Below are 22444 nucleotides of genomic sequence, written 5' to 3'. Positions count from 1 at the left end.
GATTGGGTAAAAAAACAAAGGTGACATGAGGTAACATTTTTTTGTGCAGTAAGTGGTTAGGATCTAGAATGCACTGCTTGAGAAGGTGATGAATGCAGACTCAATTTTGACTTTCAAAAGGGAATTGGACAGCACCTGAAGTTAAAAAAAAAAATGCAGAGTTACAGGGAAATGGCACGGGAATGGGATTGGCTAAATTTCTCTTGTAGGCTGCTGGCTCAGAATAGACGGGCCAAATGGCCTCCTGTGCAGTAAACGTTCTATGATCCTATAATTTGACAGTCCGGCTAGTGGCCAAGAAAACTGGTGACAGGAGTTTGCGGCAGTTAAAGGCGATACCTGGCAGTTGGGATCGGGGAAGGTCAGACATTAGTAGTTGTGAGGGATTTGAGTGGTAAGAGGGAGATAGATGCCACAGGAATTCCTGGTTGTGAGGTGGAGGGGTGGGTAGTGAAATTACTACTTGTCCTTGCCCACAAGGAGTACTGGAAATGGCACTTACCTTCTTGACCTGGCATCTCCTGTCTCCCTTCTCCTTTTAACTGCCAGGTTTTCCAACTCTGGGGAAACTAATGAGGTAACTGTTAAACTTAAATTCCCAATTGTACTATGTGAGCCTGATTTAAATATAATAATGAAGTGTCCCGCCTCTTGAATGCAAGACCCTCACACACCATGAACACCGTTGCCATAAAAATGCCAACAGGTGCATAAACAGCAGGTTGGGAATGTGCTGCCCTATCTTCCACTTTTAATCCCCACACTGACTCTTTCCTGCCACTCATGGGTGGGTTAATATCAAAGCCTAATGTTATTCCACGGTTCAGAGTATCATGGCCGAATCTGATCCTATTCTCCTACTCTTTACAATTCAGTGACCCGTACTGTAACCAAGATCTGATTGATGTTTCTCCACAGCTCTGCCATTCTAAAGTGAACAGGAATTATCCATTGTCCTTTAGGGAAGAAAATCTCCTGTCCTTACCTGATATGGTTTATATATGACTCCAGACCCAAAGCAATGTGATTGACTCTTAGCTTTCGTCTGTAACATAGAAAATAGGAGCAGGAGTAGGCCATTCGGCCCTTCGAGCCTACTCCGCCATTCATTATGATCATGGCTAAACGTCCAACTCAATAGCCTGCTCCCACTTTCTCCCCATATCCTTTGATCCCTTTCGCCCCAAGAGCTATATCTAGCTCCTTCTTGAAAACATACAATGCTTTGGCCTCAACTACTTCCTGTGGTAGCGAATTCCACAGGCTCACCACCTGAAAGAAGAAATTTCTCCTCATCTTAGTCCTAAATGGTCTACCTCATATCCTCAGATTGTGACCCCTTGGTTCTGGACTCCCCCACCATCGGGAACATCCTTTCTGCATCTACCCTGTCTAGTCCTGTTCGAATTTTATAGGTTTCTACGAGATCCCCCCATATTCTTCTGAACTCCAGCTAATATAATCCTAACCGACTCAATCTCTCCTTATATGTCAGTCCTGCCATCCCAGGAATCAGTCTGGTAAACCTTTGCTGCACTCCCTCTATAGCAAGAACATCCTTCCTCAGATAAGGAGACCAAAACTGCACACAATATTTCAGGTGTGATCTCACCAAGGCCCTGTATACTTGCAGCAAGACATCCCTACTCCTGAACTCGAATCCTCTGGCTATGAAGGCCAACATACCATTTGCCGCCTTTACCGTCTGCTGCACCTGCATGCTTACCTTCAGCGACTGGTGTACAAGGACACCCAGGTTTCATTGCATATTCCCCTCTCTCAGTTTATAGCCATTCAGATAATAATCTGCCTTCCTGTTTTTGCTACTAAAGTGGATAACCTCACATTTATCCATATTATATTGCATCTGCCATGCATTTGCCCATTCACTCAGCTTGTCCAAATCACCCTGAAACATCTCTGCATCCTCCTCACAGCTCACTCTCCCACCCAGCTTTGTGTCATCTGCAAATTTGGAGATATTACATTTAGCTCCCTCATCTAAATCATTAATATATATTGTGAATAGCTGGGGTCCCAGCAGCGATCGCTGCGGTACCCCACTAGTCACTGCCTGCCATTCGGAAAAAGACCCGTTTATTCCTACTCTATGTTTCCTGTCTGTCAACCAGTTTTCTATCCATCTCAATACACTACCCCCAATCCCTTGTGCTTTAATTTTACACACTAATCTCTTATGTGGGACTTTGTCGAAAGCCTTCTGAAAGTCCAAATAAGCCACATCCACTGGCTCCCCTTCATCAACTCTACTAGTTACATTCTTGAAAAATTCCAGTAGATTTGTCAAGCATGTGTAAATCCATGCTGACTCTATCTGATTCTGCCACTGTTTTTCAAGTGCTCAGCTATTAAATCTTTTATAATGGCCTCTAGAATTTTCCCCACTACCAATGCCAGGCTGACTGGTCTATAATTCCCTGTTTTCTCTCTACCTCCTTTTTTAAACAGTGGGGTTACATTAGCTACCCTCCAATCTGTAGGAACTGTACCAGAGTCTATAGAATCTCGGAAGATGACCACCATATGGCTGTAATGGCCTAGCAAGGCACGCAATTGTAGGAAACCATCAAAACAAAGTGTAATAAGAGTAAAGCAGAGCTGATCATCTAATATTCACCTAGGCATCAGAATTGGGTATGCCAGCACACCCAGCCCAGTCCACCCTGCAAATTCCACCTCACAAATATCTGGGGAATTTTGCCAAAGTTGGAAGAACTGTTCCACAGATTAGTGAAACAGCAAGCTAACATAGTCATACTCACAGAATCAAACCTTTTAGCCAATGTTCCAGACTCCTCCATTACCCCTGTGAGACCGACACACCAGAGGTGACATCACCGTGAGTGCACCGTTAATCTGGCTGTGGCCGTACCGTGGTGCAAATTGGAATAGGTTTGGAACAGACCCAGCAGCTCAAAACTGGGCATCCATGGGGCACTCTTGAGCCAGCAGTAGCAGCAGAATTGCATTCCATCAAACTATGTAGCCTCATGGCCTGACATATTCCTCACTCTACCATTACCATCAAAGCCAGGGGATCAACCCTGATTCAATGAGCAATGTTAAAAGAGCATGCAGGAGCAGCACCAGACATCTATAAAAAATCCATTTGTGAATGGTGGTGGACAATTAAACAATTAATGGATGAAGGATGATTAACAAAATCCCCATCCTCAATGATGGGAGAACCCAGCACAAATGCAAACGACCAGGCTGGATCATTTGCAGCCACCTTCAGTTAGAAGTGTCGAATGGATGATCCATCTCTGATTCCTCCAGATCCCCACCATCATGGCTGCCAGTCTTCAGCCAATTTGATTCACTCCACATATTAAAGCTGGCTGAGTGCGGTGGATACTGCACAGGCTATGGGCCCTGTGAACATCCCAGCTATGGTGCTGAAGACTTGTGCTCCTGAACTAGCTGCGCCTCTAGCCAAGCCACTTGAGGACAGCTACAACACTGGCATCTACCTGGCAAGAGTTGAAAAATATCAAGGTATGTCCTATCCACAAAAAACAGGACAAATCCAATCTGGCGAATGACTGACACATCAGCCTACTCTCAATCATCAGCAAAGAGATGGGAGGAGTTGTCGACAATGCTATCAAGCGGCATTTACTCGTCAATAAACTGCTCACCGATGCTCAGTTTGGGTTCTGCCAGGACTATTCAGCTCCAGATCTCATTACAGCCTTGCTCCAAACATGGATGAAAGAGCTGAATTACAGAGATGAGGTGAGAGTGACTCCCTTTGACATCAGATAGTATTTGTTCAAGTGTGGCATCAGGAACCCTAATAAAATTGCCATCAATGGGAATTCGGGGAAAACTCAGCACTGGTTGAAGTCATACCTAGCACAGAGTAAAATGCATATGATTATTGGAGGACAATCATCTCAGCCCCAGAATCTTGACTGGACTAGCCACATAAATAATGTGGCTCAAGGGCAGGTCAGAAGCTCACTAATCTGTAATGAACGACTCACCTCCTGATTCCCTAGTTTTTTAACCAGGTATAAGGCACAAGTCAGGAGTGTGATGGAATATTCTCCACTTACCTGGATGAGTGCAGCTCCAACAACATTCAAGAACTTCACCCATGACAAAGCAACATACCTGATCAGCACCCCATCCACCACCTTAAACATTCACTCCCTCCACCTCCAGCACACCATAGCCGCAGTGTGTGCCATCTACAAGGTGCACTGCAGCAATTGCCAAGGCTTCTGTGACAGCATCTTCCAAACCCACAAACTCTACCACCTAAAATGACATGGACAGCAGGCACATGGGAACATCACCACCTGCAAATTACACATTATCCTGATGTGGAACTACATCGCTGTTTGTTCATTGTCATTGGGTCAAAATCTTGGAATAGCCTCCCTAATAGCATTGTGGGAATAAATTTACTAACAAACAGCAACAGTTCAAGGAAGACTCTCATCACCACCTTCTCAAGAGCAATTAAGCATGGTGTAGCAATACATGCTTTTGTTGCCAGATTGCCCACATACCACGAGTCAATAAAAAAAATTTCTCAATTCTTCCACCGCCCTCACCCCCAGGTCCTGTCGTTCTGGCAGAGATCAATTAAGACCAAGTTTTAAATCAAAGAAGGTGATTGGCAAAAGCAGCAGCAGCAACATGAGGAAATCCTTTTTAAGCAGTGAGTGGTTAGGATCTGGAATGCACTGTCTGAGAGTGTGGTGAAGGCAGATTCAACTGAAGCCTTCAAAAATTGAATAATTATCTAGAGAGAAAAAAATTGCAGGGCAACAGGGAAAAAGGTGGGGTAATGGGAATAGCTGTGTTGCTGTTGCAGAGAGTGGTCATGGACCTGACTGGCCAAATGGCCTCTTTCTGTTCTGTAACCATTCTATGATTCTGTGAAACATAACACTCATTATTACACTAGGCAACAAAGTTCTTGGGGCAGCGTCTCCTCACCAAAGCACTTCAGTTAATTTAGCAAATGACTTGACAAGCATTTTGAAGATTAAATGTTTTTTTTTTTAAATGACCATTTAGTTTGCTTTCTTCCTTGTAGCATGTACTTTCTGTGGTCGAGGATTGTTAGAGATTGCTCCCATGCTCTTGTCAGTAACATGTTACAACCAAGTCAGCTACAATTGGGATTTAGGAATAAGTACACTTCCATTTACATTCCCTCTGTGAACTGACTCATCTCTGTTCAGTTGAGGTGAGTGTTGGGAAATCTTTGTTATTATGGGTTTTGTTTCACAGAAAAGTAAAATATTTGTGTTTTATTAGTTTACATGCAGGAAGTGACAGTGAAGAACTGCGAGAGCTGCAAGCACTCCTGAAAGAAGATCTGACACTCGTAGAAAAGATGCATGTGAGAAAGAGTATTGAGCAACACAAATTGGGCAGGAACAGAACTGTGCTCAAGGAGGTGAGAGTTATGTTTTAGCAAGTAACATTTATTGAAATAAAAACCTTCTGGCAGAATGGGCCTTCATGAATTGGAGCACAAAGTTTGTTTGCCGAACTCTCACTCAAAAGTAGACTTGTTCTGTAATCTGGTTTAGTGGATTATTTTTGTTGATGCAGTATATTAAGACATTTTCACAAAATACCAAATTTATGCACAAAGAAACTTATACTTTGACACAGACTGTCAGTGGAAGTGGGGGAATTATATACATAATATCATCATCAAGCCCTTACTCTGAGATCATTCCTGTATTTACATTACTAGTCATCGACCTTGCATTTATATTGTACCTCTCACAACCTCAGGACCTCAGGATGTCCCGAAGCACGTCATGATCAAAAAGTATTTTTGTTGAAATGTCAGATAACACATTGGCCAATACTTGCAGAGCAAGGTCTCTCAAACAGCATTGAGATAAATGGTTTGATAATATGTTTTAGTGATGTTGGTTGAGGGATAAATGTTGGCCAGGAACGGAGAATATACTTGCTCTTTTTTGAATTCGACCATGGGATACTTTAGACCTACTTGAGAGGGAAGATTGGGTTGTGGTTTAATGTCGCATCCAAAAGACTGTACATCCAGCAGTGCAGCACTCCTTCGGTACTGCATTGAATTGTCAGTTTGGATAGAGTGTTGAATCCCTGGAGTGGGACTTGAACCACATGATCTTCTGATTTAAAGGTGAGACTGCTACCATTTAACCAATGGAGGCACATTTAGTTTTTTGTACCAGTACTCAATTGTGATGCCTGTTACTTCATGCTGCCTATAATTTAAATGATTACATTGTTCAGCCAGCTGTAAGCACAATGTTGAATTACTGCATGTCTGAGCAATGGCCGCAAAGTGGTGATAGGTTCAAGCAAGCCTGCACTTCTTAAAGGGGAGGCGTGTTTTGGCTGAAGGAGGTGCTTGAAGTCCTAAAAGGGATTTTGACATTAGAATGGTGGAGAACGGGCTCCATGATTTTCAGACGCTGCATTGGAGGCCTTGGTGCAGTAGGACCAGGTAGCTGTGGCAGTCAATACCAGCTTAGCCCCAAGTACCTCGATGCAGTGCTGCAAGAAGTTCAATTACCTCACACAAGTGATCAAGGTCAGTAAATGTATCTTCACAAACAATAGCATATCAACTACATCACTAGCCTCTCTGGTCTGCAACCAGGGCAGAGGGCAAATGTAGCACAGGTGCCAACTCACTATGTTTTAACAAAGCATTCTACCATAGAGGATTTCACGGCTAAGTCCAAACCTGCCCTAACCCTACATCCATACACATTCTTTTTCCAGGATGGGAAACTGGAAAATGATCAGAAGTAACAACCCTTCCTATTTTTTTTTAGTTCTGTTGCAGAGAATTCAGATGAGATCTTCAGTAGGGCAGTATGCAAAAGTAGGCTGATGAATACAGACAATGAAGTGCTTGGTGTATTGAAAAGCCTGCCATTGTGATCAGTATCAAGGAGCATGGAGGAGTCCAGTACCAACATGGCACAGGGCTTTGCACAGAGCTTGGAGCCCACCATCTCCAGGGCGCAAGTGTTGTCCATTACTACTTGATGAACTTGGGTTCCGAAGAAGAGTCATATTGGACTCAAAACATTAACTCTGTTTCTGTCTTCACAGATGCTGCCAGACCTGCTGAGTTTTTCCAGCACTTTCTGTTTTTATTACACTAAAGCAATGGACAGGGCTATCCAGAAAGTGACCCCAAATGTCTGCTTGGACCCCACCCCACCCCCACACCCTTGCAACCCATCACAATGCAGTTTAAACAGGATCTTTGTAATTGTGGTGCCTGAAGTAATGGGAGATGGTTAGCGTCATTTGCCTGGCTGTCTGGGATGGAAGGGTTGGTGCAAATGCTGAGGATTGTATGAGTTATTTGAGTGCTCATACAGAAAAATCTATACATAGAACCCTGTGTTTGTTTCTCTTTATTTCCTGTCTTGCTTTCTGTCTTTGTGTAGGTGCGAGTGGTAGGAGCCACTTGTGCTGCATGTCCTTTCCAGTGTATGAACAACCTGAGCTTTCCATTGGTGTTACTGGATGAATGCAGTCAAATCACAGAACCAGTTTCTCTTCTTCCTATTGCAAGGTACTGCTGATTTATGGCAAGCTCTTGTTTTGTGTATAAATTCCCACAGCGCTCTTCACAAATCAAAGTGCTGGTTGTCTGTCTGACTCCCAAGTATTAATTCACAGGTATCAATGCAAAGTGTCACATACAACAAAAGGAAGAAACACCCCTTGCAGCAGATGTGTGTTTTGTTGCTTTAGTAGTTCACAAATGTTCCTGTTTTTATAGATCCAAAATGGGAACTTTATAGAAAAACATAATTTGAAAACTTAGTCATATTTGAGCAGCTTATGTGCTGGAGGTTGGAACCTAGAGCAGATTTAGCTGATGTGCCAATCATTAACCATTACAAAATGAAGCCAGAAAAGTGATCCCATTGCACATTGTTGCTTTGCCACATAACCGTACAACTTAAGAAGCCATAAGTCTAATATGGGTCTGTGCTCATTTGGCTGAACTTCAGTGAGGTAACATTAAGTAGGCCACAATTGGACTCTTGTCCTTGGCCTAGGCAGGAGAAAAAAAATCACAGGGTATCCAATAAACTCTGCTGGAAAGGCTGGGGGGTGGTGGGAGGAAGGGATATGTATCAACGCATGTGTATGTGTGTACACATGTATGCCACAAGTGTGTGTATGCATGTACGTGCGCTGCTGAGGACAAGATTGGGCTGGTTTATGACATTCACTACAATCAGTGTCTCAACTTAACTTACAACGCCAACTACTTGCAGTTATACAGCACCTTTAGTGCAGTGAAACAGCAACACCAATTTGCATTTATATTACACCTTTAACATCATAAAATGTCTCAAGGCACTTTATAGGAGCAAGGATGAGAATTTTAAAATCGAGGCATTGCTTAAATGGGAACCGATGTTAATCACAGGGGAGATGTGTGAACTGGACTTTGTGTTTGTTAGGACATGAGCAGCAGAGTTTGAATGACCTTAAGTTTACGGAGGGTAAAGCATGAGACACTGACCAGGAGTGTGTTGGAATTGTCAAATTTAAGAGTTAACGGCAGTAGATAAGCTGAAACAAGGGTGGAATCGGGTGATGTTGTGGCCTTCCTGATGGTGTCGGTGTGTGTTGGAAGGTCATCTCAGGGTGAAATGCAACACCAAGATTGCGAACAGTCTGGTTCAGCCTCAGACAGTAGACAGGGAGAGAGATGGGGCTGAATTATTTGGGGTGCCGTGGTCCTTGCCCCACCCCACCCCCCACAATCCCTGGTTAAAAAGTCAGAGGGGTGGGGATGGGGGGAGAACGATGGCCCGCAATAGGCAGGAGATGGGATTTCTGTCACTCAGTAATAGGAAGCCCCACTGGAGACCAGCAGCTCCCTATAGTGCTCGTAGCACCAGCAGAAGCAGTGGCCATTGCTGGCACTGCACCCCCGGGAGATCAGGAGATGAGCTGTGACGGATTGGAACATTCTAAGTATTTGGAGATCAGGGTGGGAGGTAGGGGTTAAGGTTTGAGAGGCCATGGGGGAGGGGAACCTGCAGGGGGTACACCATGGGGTGGGGGTGGTGGGGGCTGCCCCCTGCCCACTGCCCACCACCAGCCCACACAGGGAAACCTGCCGGGCTGGCCACTTGGTGTGAATCTCTCCCATTGCCAGTTTAATGCAAGCACCAGTGGGATAAGGCCCTTTAGTGAGCATTAATTTCCCACTTAATGGCCTCAGTTGGTCCACTGGTGAGCAAGCCACTTGCCACACCCACCACTGGTAAAATTGTAGTGGCAGCAGGGGTGGGCAGGTAGGTGGTGGGCAAGCCTTCTGCTGGATTTAACCAGTCTCTTGCTTTCAAACCAGCCAGCAGAGGAGTATTAAATCCAGCCCAGGTGGCGGTGGCAAGGGAGCAGAGTTTGTGGCAGGGTCCATCGAGAATGGCATCTGTTTTGCTAATTTTTAATTGAAGGAAATTGCTGTTGATTCAGTACTGCTTTCTGTCAATTTAGAGTCATTGGAGGAGTCAAGAGAGGTGGAGGTGAGGAAGAGCTAGGCATTGTTCGAGTACTTGTGGAAATTGATGCTGTATTTTCAGATGATTTTGCTGATGGGCAGCAGATAGATGAGAAACAGGAGAGGAAGAGATATTATTGCAGGTGATTCTCTGGCTATGACTGGATAGATAAGAATTAAACCAGGCAAGTGTACTCCCACCCAGTCAGATAATGGTGCAGTGCCGTTGGAGCAGAACTTCATGGTCATCCAGGTCAAAAGCTGCTTACAAGACCAGGAACCACTGTAGGTAAATGAGTACAGGGTCAATAAAGAACACATAAAGAAAGACCAGGGACCAGCTGAGAGAGATAATAGAGAAACTGTGCCCTAGTAATAGTCATTGCCGAGAGGAGAGGGCACAAATGAAATGACAAACGTAGCAAGAAGGGATGTTTTACATCCACTTGAGAAAATATTTAGGTCTGGGGAAAGTTGAACAAGCTGATTTTCCAGATTCCATGAAAAACTCATAACATGGGTAATGATTTCTATCCATGTGGAGAAAGTAGTTACTGATTTCCATTCCATTCATGTTAAATAAATGCACATGTAAGCCTTAAAGCATTCAGTGTGTTACAAAGAAGCAGCATGATTGGGAGAATCTGGGACCTCAAAAAGTCCATAGAGGAAGATTGAGAAGTTTATAAAATAATGTAAATTCTAAGATTTCAACTATGATGAGGAGTACAAACAGTGATCATTAACATTTGAACCTTTGTGATATGCAATCCTCAGTGCAGATGAAAATTCTCGTTATTTTCACGATACAAAAATCATGAGGTTGGACAATTCTTAATAGGAATCATCAGCATTGTTCCCAAATGTATATCCTGATTGCCCAACAATGATTACAAAATTTTAGACCCTTGTAGACACAACTTCAAAAGGGAATTGGATTACTATATAAAAAGAAAGAATGTGCAAGGTTACGGGGATAAGGCAGGCGAGTGGGACCAGGTAGAATGCTCTTTCAGAGAGCCAGTGCAGACTCGATGGGCCAAATGGCTTCCCTCTGCACTGTAAAGATTCTGTGATACTTAAACTGACACAGCCCCTTCTTGGTAACAAATTATGCTGACCTGTTTATTTATGAGATCAGGACATGTTCTCCAATCTTGTTGATAAATTAGTGATTAAACTATCCTGTAGTAGCAAGTGAATTATAGAAATTTATAGCACAGGAGGAGGCCATTCAGCTCATCATACCAGCAGAAAAAGAGCCACCCAGCCTAATCCTACTTTCCAACCCTTGGTCTGTAGCCCTGTAGGTTACAGCACTTCAGGTGCACATCCAAGTGTTTTTATAATGTTATGAGGGTTTCTCCTTCTACTACCTTTTCACAGAGTGAGTTCCAGACCCCCACCACCCTCTGGGTGAAAAATTAGTCTTTAACTCTGCTCTAATCCTTTTACTGATTATTTTAAATCTAACCCCCTAGTTATTGACAAAATTGGTCCTTCCTATCCACTGTGTCTAGGCTCCTCAGCCTCCTCTGTTCCAAAGAAAACAGCCCCAGCCTATCCAATCTTTCCTCATAGCTAAATTTCTTCATTCTGGTAATATTCTTGTAAATCTCCTCTGTACTCTCTGTAGTACAATCACACATTCCTGTAATGTGGTGACTAGAACTGAACAAAGTATTCTAGCTATGACCCAACTAATTTCTGTACAGTTCTAACATAACCTCCCTGCTCTTATTGCCTTGGCTAATAAAAGAAGGTATCCCGTATGACTTCATAACTGCCTTATCTACTTGTTGTTCTACTTTCATGGATCTGAAGACATGATCTTCAAGATCTCTTTGTCCCCCTATACTTCTCAGTATCCTACCATTTAGCATGTATTCTTTTGCCTTCTCTACCCTCCCCAAATGCATCATCTTGCACTTCCCAGAATTGAATTGAATTTGCCACTTTCCTGCCTACCTGATCAGTCCATTGGTATCATTTTGCAGTCTATATTATTTTTCTTTACTATCAACCACAGGGCCAATTTTTGTATCACCTGCAAACTTCTTCATCACACCCGTTACATTTGAGTCTAATTAATATATGTACAACAAGAAGCAGAGGATCTAGTACTGAGCCCTGCAAAACCCTGCTGCAAACAACCATCTAGTCACAAAACACACACCAACTATTACCCTTTGCATCCTGCCACTGAGCTGATTATGGATCCAGCTTGCCGCTTTCTCTTGGATCCCATGAGCCTTTACTCTTCTGACCAGTCTGCCATGTGGGATCTTGACAAAAGCTTCACAAAAATCCATGTAGACTACATCAACTGTGCTACCATCATTGCCATTTCTTGTTACCTACTCAGAAAATTAAATCAAATTAATCAGAAACAAACTTCTCTTAAAAAATCCATGCTGACTGTCCACAACCTTGCCTTTCTAAATGGCGACTTATACTGTCCCTTAGAATGTTTTCCAATAATTTGCCCACTGCCAAGTTTTGGCTAACTGGCCTGCAGTAGATGAACTAGATGTTAGGAATCAAAACTTCTTCACTGTCTGAGTTAGAAATATGCAACATATTTATGCATATATGAATGCACATTTGAAGCAGAAGGTCCATCTATAAGATTTTCATTGTAGAAGAGTTCATTTGTTAGTAGAGATACCATCCTATATAAGTGCTCTGACAGGGACAGGGAGAGAAAAATAACCAGAAGAATTATATTAACAGTATAAGTAATTTTGAACTTCTAAACTTTTGAACTTTTAAAACTGGCTTTTTCATTGCAGGTTTGGATGTGAAAAGTTGATTCTTGTTGGAGACCCTAAGCAATTGCCACCTACAATTCAAGGCTCCGAAAGTGCTCATGACGCTGGCCTAGAACAAACTCTCTTTGACAGAATGTGCCTGATGGTACAGCAGTTATTTTAATGACATGTTTAAGGGAAACAGCTGTAAACTGTAGCTATCTACAAGTTAAAGAAGTAGTAGAGCATATTTCATCCTTAATCTTTTTAACTTTAATGAACCCCTTCAGAGGAGAGCATTTCAGCAAAGTATATGATTAATTTCTATCAACATACAGCCTCTGCCATTCCTAGCTCTCTGTCATGCCACAGGATCAGGCGACTATCATTGTATGTCTGAAAACAAGAACAAAAAGTGCTGAGAACATAATGGGTCAGTCAGCAAGCGTGGAGAGAACAGAGAAGTCAGTTATGAGAACGGTCTGCACCCAAAATGTTTACTTTTCTGTTCCCTTCACAGATGCTGACTGGCCTGCTTTGTATTTCCAACACTCCTTTTTATTTCAAACTTCCAGCATCAGCAGTGTTTTACTTTTTTCTTAATAATGAGGCTGGTGTGTTTTACGTTGTACCCATGTGATGTCTGTGCAGTAAGATCACCCTCCAGCAGGTCAGAACTGTGCAGCTGTACTTCCCACCCACTGCAAACATAATGCTACTGACAAGGTAGTAGGGGTCACTGTTTCATATTGATCAGCATGTTATTTATAAATATTGATTGAGTATTTTGATAATTGAATTGTCCATTTAGAATCACTATCATATTTGATCATTCTATATTTTAAAGTAGTTTTGCAAACTAATGTTTTCGAAGATCCCCCTAAATATAATACAAATAAAGACGATGCAGAACGTGGATCTTTATTTTAATTTTTAAAAAATAGGAAAACCTATAGTATGCTAGGGAACCACATAACCAACTTAATACCATCAAATCCTGTGTATTGGTTATAACTGTAAAGTGTTTTTTCACTTCAGCCACTTATGAAAACCTACATGAAGGTGCAATTCCTACCCTGGATTTTACAGTATTCCTAAGTCACTGATCTGCATGTTCTGATAAATATATTGCATAAGAAAATTTTCCAGTTGATCAAGTTTGCAGTTATGAATAATTAGTAAAATAACTCAAAGAAAGTTGCATACTCCTTGCACCTAATGTATTAAATTATAAAACTCACTTCTACCAGTTATGAGTACAGTTATGAGTCCTACAGAAGCCCATCTGTTACAATCTGTACAAACTGTCCCAATTGTCTCTGCAATCCCAATTATGTTTTCTGTGCAATCTGCACCAACTCCCGTTCGGATTCACAGTTTTATCGATGTAGTCTGCCATCTGTGCCAACTGTCTTAGCTGTGGAATCTGTGCAGCGACACCAGCTGCACCCAACATTGTATTTGTAATGTGTGCTAGTTGTGCCAAATGCACATTAAGCACAAAAGGAATATGTGAACTCTGTTTAGAAGGTGCACAGGTTCAGCATTAATGATATCCATGCTTTGCCTTACTTTATTTGGTAAGTACTCCTTCCTAGCTCATTTTAAAAAAAAGCTCTTTGTTAACATTCAAACATCTGAAAATAAAACTATTATTCAGTATTGGTCAGACAGAAATGTTTTACTTTTCTTTGAAAGCAACTATGAACCATCCATGTGAATGCCTTTTGTTTGTGTTGATAATCCTTCTGGATTTTTTTGTCCCCCAGGGCCATGATCCCATTATGCTTAGAACTCAGTACAGATGCCATCCTACTATAAGTGCTATAACAAATGAACTCTTCTACAACGGGAATCTTAGAGATGGACTTTCCGCTTCAAATCTAAATCCTCTATTGGACTGGTTGCCTACTCTTTGCTTTTATAATGTTAAAGGACGTGACCAGGTAAATACCCACAAAGGGCACAGCAATTTTAATGATTTTTATTCACTGAACAAAATTTTTTTGAGTAGACTTATGCTACGCAAATACAAGCAGAAGTGATTTTTTTTCCCCATTCTGATGGCCATGGACATTGTTACTACCAGTGGATACTGTGATAGTTCTGCTGGGAGCTGTTACAGCAACAGACCTCCCCTTCCAGACATTCCCAACATTATATCTGTGGCATTTGCTGAATATTGTTAGAAGTATTTATTTGCTGCAGGAAAATGTGTTTTCTACACTTTACCCACAGCTGCTTCCTTTATGAAGTGGAATTGTTATTTTGCTGATGTTTCCACTGTGCTGTCCGTCAACATAGGCAACCAAAGATATTTATCAACACATGTTCTTTATTTATTTGTCTTTTTTTAATATTTGGAAATAAAACATTAGGTAAATTTCTTACCAAGTAGAGTTTGACCAAATGGGTAGGAGAAAGGAGTTCTTAGTTCTGATCATTTTAAATTTATTAAGAAAGTAAAGATCCTGTTATATCCTACTCTCGACTCTAAATACACAGGGGTTACATAGAATTATTTTTTACTAAGCATCGCGGCTCTGACTGTAAGGCTTGATGGTATTGAGAACTGTTGAACATCATTGCTCCAGGGTGGCCAAGTTAAACTGAGCCATGAAGTTATTTATCTTTGTTGTCATATATTGGTAAAATTTGCTGAAAAGCAGTGGAGGTTAAAGGAATGAGGATAAATTATATGAGTTCCTTCATTCTTTGAAACTAGTTAACCTTTCACATCAAAGTTCCATTTTCTCCAACTTAGATTGCTAGGTGCCTCATCAATTCCTGGGTTTGTGGTTACTTTGTGTTTATTTGGTCACTTCTTCAGTTTCCTCTGTCAAAAAATTCTAAAATAAAGCCTTCACTGCAGTGCAAGATGAATATAGCTCATCTAGTGAATGCAATGGTGAAGGGACAATGTTAACACTTTTTCCACAAGTTGGATGCTGTCATGTTAACCCATATGTGGGTGATTAATTACTTCCCAGGAATGAGTACTTAATACTAAAATAAATCAATGTAACATGCCAGCTATATGTCATGATATTACTAAACAAAAAAAGGACATAAGCACTGACAATTCACATGGAGTTTGCAAAATATAAATGTTGTATAATCTCATTATAATGTAATTTATGTTCTGATTTGTCTAGCTGGACATGGATGGCAGCTGCCATAATGTAGAAGAAGCAACATTCACTATGAAACTTATCCAGTCCCTGATAGCCAGCGGAATTAAAGGATCTATGATTGGAGTGATAACATTATACAAATCTCAGATGCACAAGGTGCTTAAGATATTTTTCTTCACATTTTTCTTTTACAAATTGTATTTTATGTTTACACTTGTACCAATGAATCTTCTGCAGTATTGTTCCTAGTAAATTTATCTTTTGGTTGTGATTTTTCTAACAAAGATAAATATATAATAAGTAGCCTATACATGAATGCCCTAAGCGTTTTAAGACCATAAGACCATAAGACATAGGAGCAGAAATTAGGCCATTCGGCCCATCGAGTCTGCTCCGCCATTCAATCATGGCTGATAAGTTTCTCAACCCTATTCTCCCGCCTTCTCCCCGTAACCTTTGATCCCCTTACCAATCAAGAACCTATCTATCTCGGTCTTAAATACACTCAATGACCTGGCCTCCACAGCCTTCTGTGGCAATGAATTCCATAGATTCATCACTCTCTGGCTAAAGAAGTTTCTCCTCATCTCTGTTCTAAAAGGTCTTCCCTTTACTCTGAGGCTATGCCTCAGGTCCTAGTCTCTCCTAATGGAAACATCTTCCCCACGTCCACTCTATCCAGGCCTTTCAGTATTCTTTAAGTTTCAATCAGATCCCCCCTCATCCTTCTAAACTCCATATAGACCCAGAGGCCTCAAACGTTCTTCATATGTTAAGCCTTTCATTGCTGGGATCATTCTCGTGAACCTACTCTGGACCCTCTCCAGGGCCAGCACATCCTTCCTGAGATATGAGGCCCAAAATTGCTCACAATATTCTAAATGTGGTCTGACCAGAGCCTTATAAAGCCTCAGCAGCACATCCCTACTTTTATATTCTAGTCCTCTCGAAATAAATGCCAACACTGCATTTGCCTTCCTAACTACCGACTCAACCTGCAAGTTAACCTTAAGAGAATCCTGGACTAGGACTCCCAAATCCCTTTGCACTCCAGATTTCTGAATTCTCTCCCCATTTAGAAAATAGTCTATGCCTCTATTCTTCCTAACAAAGTGCATGACCTCACACTTCCCCACGTTGTATTACATCTGCCACTTCTTTGCCCATTCTCCTAACCTGTCCAAATCCTTCTGCAGCCTCCCCGCCTCCTCAATACTACCTGTCCCTCCACCTATCTTTGTATCATCTGCAAACTTAGCCAGGATGCCCTCAGTTCCTTCATCTAGATCATTAATGTATAAAGTGAAAAGTTGTGGTGCCAACACTTTAGGAATCATAAGAAACAGGAGCAAGAGTAGGCCATTCAGCCCATTGAGCCTGCTCCACCATTCAATAAGATCATGGCTGATCTGATTGTGGCTTAACTCCACTTTCCTGCCTGTCCACCATTACCCTTAACTCCCTTGTAGATCAAAAATCTGTCTAACTCAACTGTGAATATATTCAATGACCCAGCCTCCACTGCTCTCTGGGGAAGAGAATTCCAAAGACTAATGACCCTCTGGGAGAAGATATTCCTACTCATCACTGTCTTAAATGGAAGACCCCTTAGCTTTATACTGTGCCCCCCGAGTTCTAGATTCCACTACCACCCCCACTCACCCCTATGAGGGGAAGCATTCTCTGAGCATCTGTCCTGTCAAGCCCCCTCAGAATCTTATATGTTTCAATAAGATTACCTCAGTACGGTTGGATTTTAAGTTCCCAAGATACAGGGGTGAGGTGGGGAGGAGGTTTCAGTGGTGCATGGGAAACCCAGAAGTAAATACAGTGCATCTCTCAGTGGCTTTAACCCAGCCAGTACATTTACAACATTATTTCCAGTTTCCTGACCAGTTAGCTTGCATGAGTGTGATGATGACCTGCATGAATCAATTTCAGCTCCAGTATTTAAAGGGACATTCGAAAAATGAAATTTGATGGATTCTGAAGTTGGGAGTGGAACAGAATGAATTGACAGAATAAAATGCATGTCATGTCATTCTTTCAGCTATCAACTGGAAGTTTGAATCTCTTTTTAAAAGTTATCGGCCTCTATGGGGATAATAACAACATTCAAAGGCTGAGCTTTGTTTTAGTGATGCCTCCCTGGATATGATGCTGGGGGGCTGCAAGGTCCCACAGGGAAATTCTCTTCCTTGATGGGAGGAAGAAGCCTGCCAGTGAAACCCAGAAGGCATGGCTGGGGCTGACCAAGAGCTCAGCAGCAGGATTGTGGTATCATGCTTGTGAGTTCAATGCCAAAAGTGGTTCAATGCCCTAAGGAGGGCAGGAAAGGTCATTATGGTCCTGTTGTAATATCATGCCAACCCCACCCCAGCCCTGTCTTCTCAAGCCTACTCCAGGACATTACACATCGCACCAACTTTCTTTGCAGGTATGCCATTCTGTCTCTGTCAATGCACTTCCTCACATCCCCATCTGACCAACCCCACTGACACCTACCCTCGTTTTTATGCAATGTCATGCCTCTCCCTCATAGTCACCCTGAACAAACACTGTCCAAACATTTGTACAATACGTGCCATTGCTCTCAGCCATAGGTCTGCTCTTTCGCTCCTTGCAGTAGAAGAGAACAGAGAACAGGAGGAAGAGGCAGAGAGCCGGAGGTGTCCCTTCAGTTCATATGTTTGTATGTTGCAACTGACAGGTGCAGAGAAGGAGATGGCCAATGCTAGCGACGTCTGCCCTTTATTAAGGTTATCACTGAAATCTGCCAGCTGCTGCAACTATAATGCAACCTCAGAGCAGGACAAGGACCTTATTGCCTGTGGCTGTGAAGGTGATGGAACGATGAACTTTCATGCAGCTGGCACCTTCCAGTCCAGTGCCGGTGATATTACTATCATCTTGTAGTCTTCAGTCCAGTGTTGCATAAGAAAGGTCACAAAGTCACTTGGACCATTAATTTGAAGGGAGATAACTTCATTCCGCTCCCCCTTGCAAGAGACAAGCTGACTGAATGAGTACAAGGGCGTGCAACGTTTGCATACTACTCCCCCCGCCGCCACTCTTGTGCAGAATGGTATTGATTGCATGTACATTGCTTTATAAGTACTGCACATCAACTCTGACATGTAGCGGAACTGAAAAAGATTCCACTCCCTTAACGTACAGCTGGTGTGTAACCATTTGCTGAGAATCGTGCAGGTCAATGCTAATACCTTGATAGTGGTCATGATGCCTTCGTTCTGCATCAGTTCGTTGTTCCACCATAGCAAACCAAATGTTGGTTACTGGCTGATGATATGGCTCATGACTCAACTCACATGAGTTCATAACTCACCTGCATGTGTGCAGCAGCATACAAAGAGAGCCATACTGCCACAAGAAAAGTAATAGAGCAGAATATTGGCATACTGAAACAATGCGCAGAATTCTCCCATCCCGCCTGCAGCGGGTTTCTTGGGAGGCAAAAAAATCGGAAACCTGCATTGTAAAAACAGGTCACAATTCTCCCAACGGTGTTTCCATGGCAGGCCGCTTATCCCGCTGACTAGTGGCGTGAACGCCATTTGCATTAATTAGCATGTCATGAATGCTCATTAAAACAGCTGCCCGCCGGAATCTTGTCATGCCTTCCAATCTTCTGTCACACCAGCGGGAAAGTAAGTCGGTGTCGAACCCATTTGAAAAGGGGTGGCGTGTCCAAGTCGGACTTCAGTTCACTGGTAACTTTGAGGTGAGTGGAACGTACCTCCCATAGTGCTGCGCTGGTCTTGTTGCGATCAACGCCACTCTATGGGGGCTGTAGGGTTGGACTGTTCCTTCTGTTTGCTTTCATTGTCGCAAGGAACACCACTGTGCTGTGGGACTCATGCAGGCCTTCACTATCAGAGGCTAGCACTTCAACCGGGGGCGGGCTGTGAGGCAAGGGTTCGGGCTGACAAACAAGAGGGGGGCAATGGGGAAGGAAGGCTGTGGAATGGCAGTGAGAGGGCAGGGCGAACCTGAGGGGAGTAACTGGGAGGGAAGTTCTGTGGAATGGCAGCCAGGGAGGAAGGGTGAACATGCGGGGTGCAACGGGGAGGGAAGGCTGTGGAATGGCAGTCAGGGGGAAGGGCGAACATGAGGGGGGTCTTTCTTGAGATGCCCTCTAACCTCGTAGCTGCCAGAGTGAGCACGAGTCTGCTTAGAAAGAAAGGAGGAAGACCTCCTTGCGATGAAAGCCAATGGCTTCATTAGCACAGGTAAAGGGTTACTCAAAACTCAGTGGTTTCACATAACAGTCACTGTATCTCAAGAGTAACACATAGGAATGTATAATTTGGGAATACAGGCAACAGTGAAGGAGACACAGCTGTATCATATATGGCATTCCATCAATGAAGGCCTGTCATGTGTTTACCAGATGAGATACTCCTAACGGACCAAAGGCATCCTCTCGTTGACCATGGGCAACTGATTGGTCATTAAATGCCACATCAGAGATTGGAGTGCAGAGCTAGATTGGGTCAATCATCTCACTTAAAGTTTAGTATCCCATGCAGGGCTCAAGATGTTACATGTCTGCATTGCCATCTTGGTCACCTCGATGTGTGTGCTAGTGTCTCAGGGACAAGGCGGCATCAGCCACCATGCAAGTCAGGCAGGAAAAACTATGGACACTTACAGTTTCCATACGTTTCATCCTCTGAGCTTCGCTTTCTTGCCTCTTGAATCGTTAATGTCTCAATCTTTCTTTTCAGAGAGAAGGCAAAAGCAGATATGGACCCAGGGCTCAATGCTGCCTTTGTCAGGGTCCTAATGCAAAAGAGGAGGCGAAGGAAGGAGAGGCGACTCCGCGCGCAGCTCCAGCAGGAGAGACATGGTCAAGCGGAGCCAGAGCATGATTAGGAGGGTCAGGAGGAGAGACCTAGACAATGGGGGCGACTCGCCAGACCTAGGGTTTATCGCCCAAGAGTCTCCTATTTACAAATAAGCGAGAGGCAATGCTGTGCATGTCCGCGCTTGTCCTGAGATCTGGTACATCACATATGCCACATTCTTCATGAAGACCTGACGCCACGTGGAGTTGGAGGGTATCCCCTGCCAGTGGCTTTGAAGGTGACCGCAGCACTCAATTTCTTGGCCTCTGGTTCTTTCCAAGAATCAACAGGCAACCTGTGCGGCATCTCAGTCTGCAGCAATCGATGCGTAAAGGAGGTCACAGATGCCTTTTACAGGAAGACCCATCATTGTCAGGTTTGCTCTGGATGAAGATAGCCAGATTGCAAGATTCACCGGCTTTGCCGTCATCTTGGGCTTCCCTAGAGTACAGGGTGCAATAGACGGCACCTATGTGGCTATACGGGCTCCATGGCAGCAGCCCCTAATGTTTATAAGCCACAAGGGCTACCATTCCATCAATGTGATCACCGGAAACACATACTGCATGTTTGTGCACGGTACCCTGGAGTTGCCAGGGAGACTCCTACATCTTGAGTCACTCCCAGGTGCCTGAGATTTTTGAGGGGCCATTACGTCTGCAGAGATGGCTGCTTGGGGATAAGGGGTACCCACTGAAACACTGGCTGATGACACAGGTGCGTCGCCCTCAGAGTCATTCTGAGGAGAGGTACAACACTGCTCACAGCTCCACACGCTCGCTTATAGAGCAGACCATAGAGCTTCCAAAGATGCGTTTCAGATGCTTGGACCGCTTGGGTGGCTCACTCCAATACACTCCCAAAAGGTTCCCTGCATCATCACAGTGTGTTGCACCCGTCACAATCTGGCTATGCAAAGAGGTGACTCCCTGCCAGAGAATGACCTGGAGGAGGATGAGAACTCATCAGAGGATGAAGATCAGGAGGCCTAGGAACCTCAGAAGGCTGCTGAAGGTCAGTATGACCGTGATTACGCCATGGAGGAAGATGTGGGAGATGTGCCTGTGATACGTTAATTGGTGACAGGTTCTAGGAAGAGTAAAGTCAAGTGAGGGAATTTGGCCACATCTCTCCTCACCCCCAATGCCATTTTCTTTCAACTCAAGGGATGTCCACCTACTTGCAGTGAAAACGAGTCCCTCGTTCATACTTGCCTCGTGAATCACCAGGCCATGATCTTTGCTTTGGTCCGGGGGTCCCTGTGGGTGAGCTCACTCTGGGAACTGAGAATCCACTTTGGAACAAGAGCAATGCAAGAGAAGACTTGAAGCCTTTGCTGCCATCTAATGATGTAAACACTGCTGTGACTGAGATGTGGACGTGCCTAGGGATCTCCCCCTTCTGTGCATGTCGTTTCTTCAGCCACCACCACTGAGGAGACACACATGCCGCTAGCTTATCAATGCTGATGAGCTGCCCTCACTCAATGGTGTTCCTTGAGGAAGAAGGGTGAAAAACGCTTACATCACACACTTCAAATAAAGATTCAAACACATCTCCCTGATATCACACAAGGGGTGCAGATACTAGTTCAACTAAGGTTGACATCACAGGAATGTGAATCTGACAGTGGGACACTATCACCGAGTGGGAGGAAGGTTAAACCTCAAAATAAGAGAACTCCAAAGTACAAAATCACAACGCCTTCAGTTGACAGGAATATTCATGTAACCATCAAATGTATTAACAAAGGTACAATTTAGTTACATGTCTAGCACACCTGTGACCCAAAAGTGACATCAGTTTTTCTTAACTTTCCTAACTCTAGCCTGGGTGCAGCCCCGACATCCGCAGCAGAGGCGGAGGCAGCCTGCTGACTGCTACATCCTGATGTCTGTGATGACCTTGGCAGATGTCAGACCCTGGTCTGACGGGCCCCAGCCTGATAAGGGTCACCTGCTCTGGGGCAGAAGCATCCTCAGCGGCCTGAGAAGCTGGAGTGGATGTGGGTCACAGGCAGAGGGAGCTGTGAGCGACTGCACACCCTTGGAGTGCCCTGAGAGGAGACCCCTGGGATGTCCGTCTGATGCTCATCCTCCCTGTGGGTGCCCGAGGGCTCCGCCCTGACTCCTGCAGGAGATGGTGCACCTAGAAGGA

At 43.7% G+C, this 22444-nt stretch overlaps 1 protein-coding gene across 1 annotated transcript in view; it reads left to right on the top strand.

The window, feature by feature from the left end:
- Positions 1-22444, top strand: part of LOC144681175 (5'-3' DNA helicase ZGRF1-like) — a 128406-nt gene that overhangs the window by 70176 nt on the left and 35786 nt on the right. The window contains exons 20-24 of the mRNA XM_078542883.1: positions 5299-5440; positions 7455-7582; positions 12328-12451; positions 14055-14231; positions 15441-15575. Coding sequence (XP_078399009.1) covers positions 5299-5440; positions 7455-7582; positions 12328-12451; positions 14055-14231; positions 15441-15575 — 706 coding nt within the window. The remainder of the gene's footprint in view (positions 1-5298; positions 5441-7454; positions 7583-12327; positions 12452-14054; positions 14232-15440; positions 15576-22444) is intronic.

Source organism: Cetorhinus maximus, chromosome 1, assembly GCF_964194155.1.
Source record: "Cetorhinus maximus chromosome 1, sCetMax3.hap1.1, whole genome shotgun sequence".
Taxonomy (NCBI): domain Eukaryota; kingdom Metazoa; phylum Chordata; class Chondrichthyes; order Lamniformes; family Cetorhinidae; genus Cetorhinus; species Cetorhinus maximus.
This window is presented reverse-complemented; position numbering and strand designations above follow the sequence as displayed.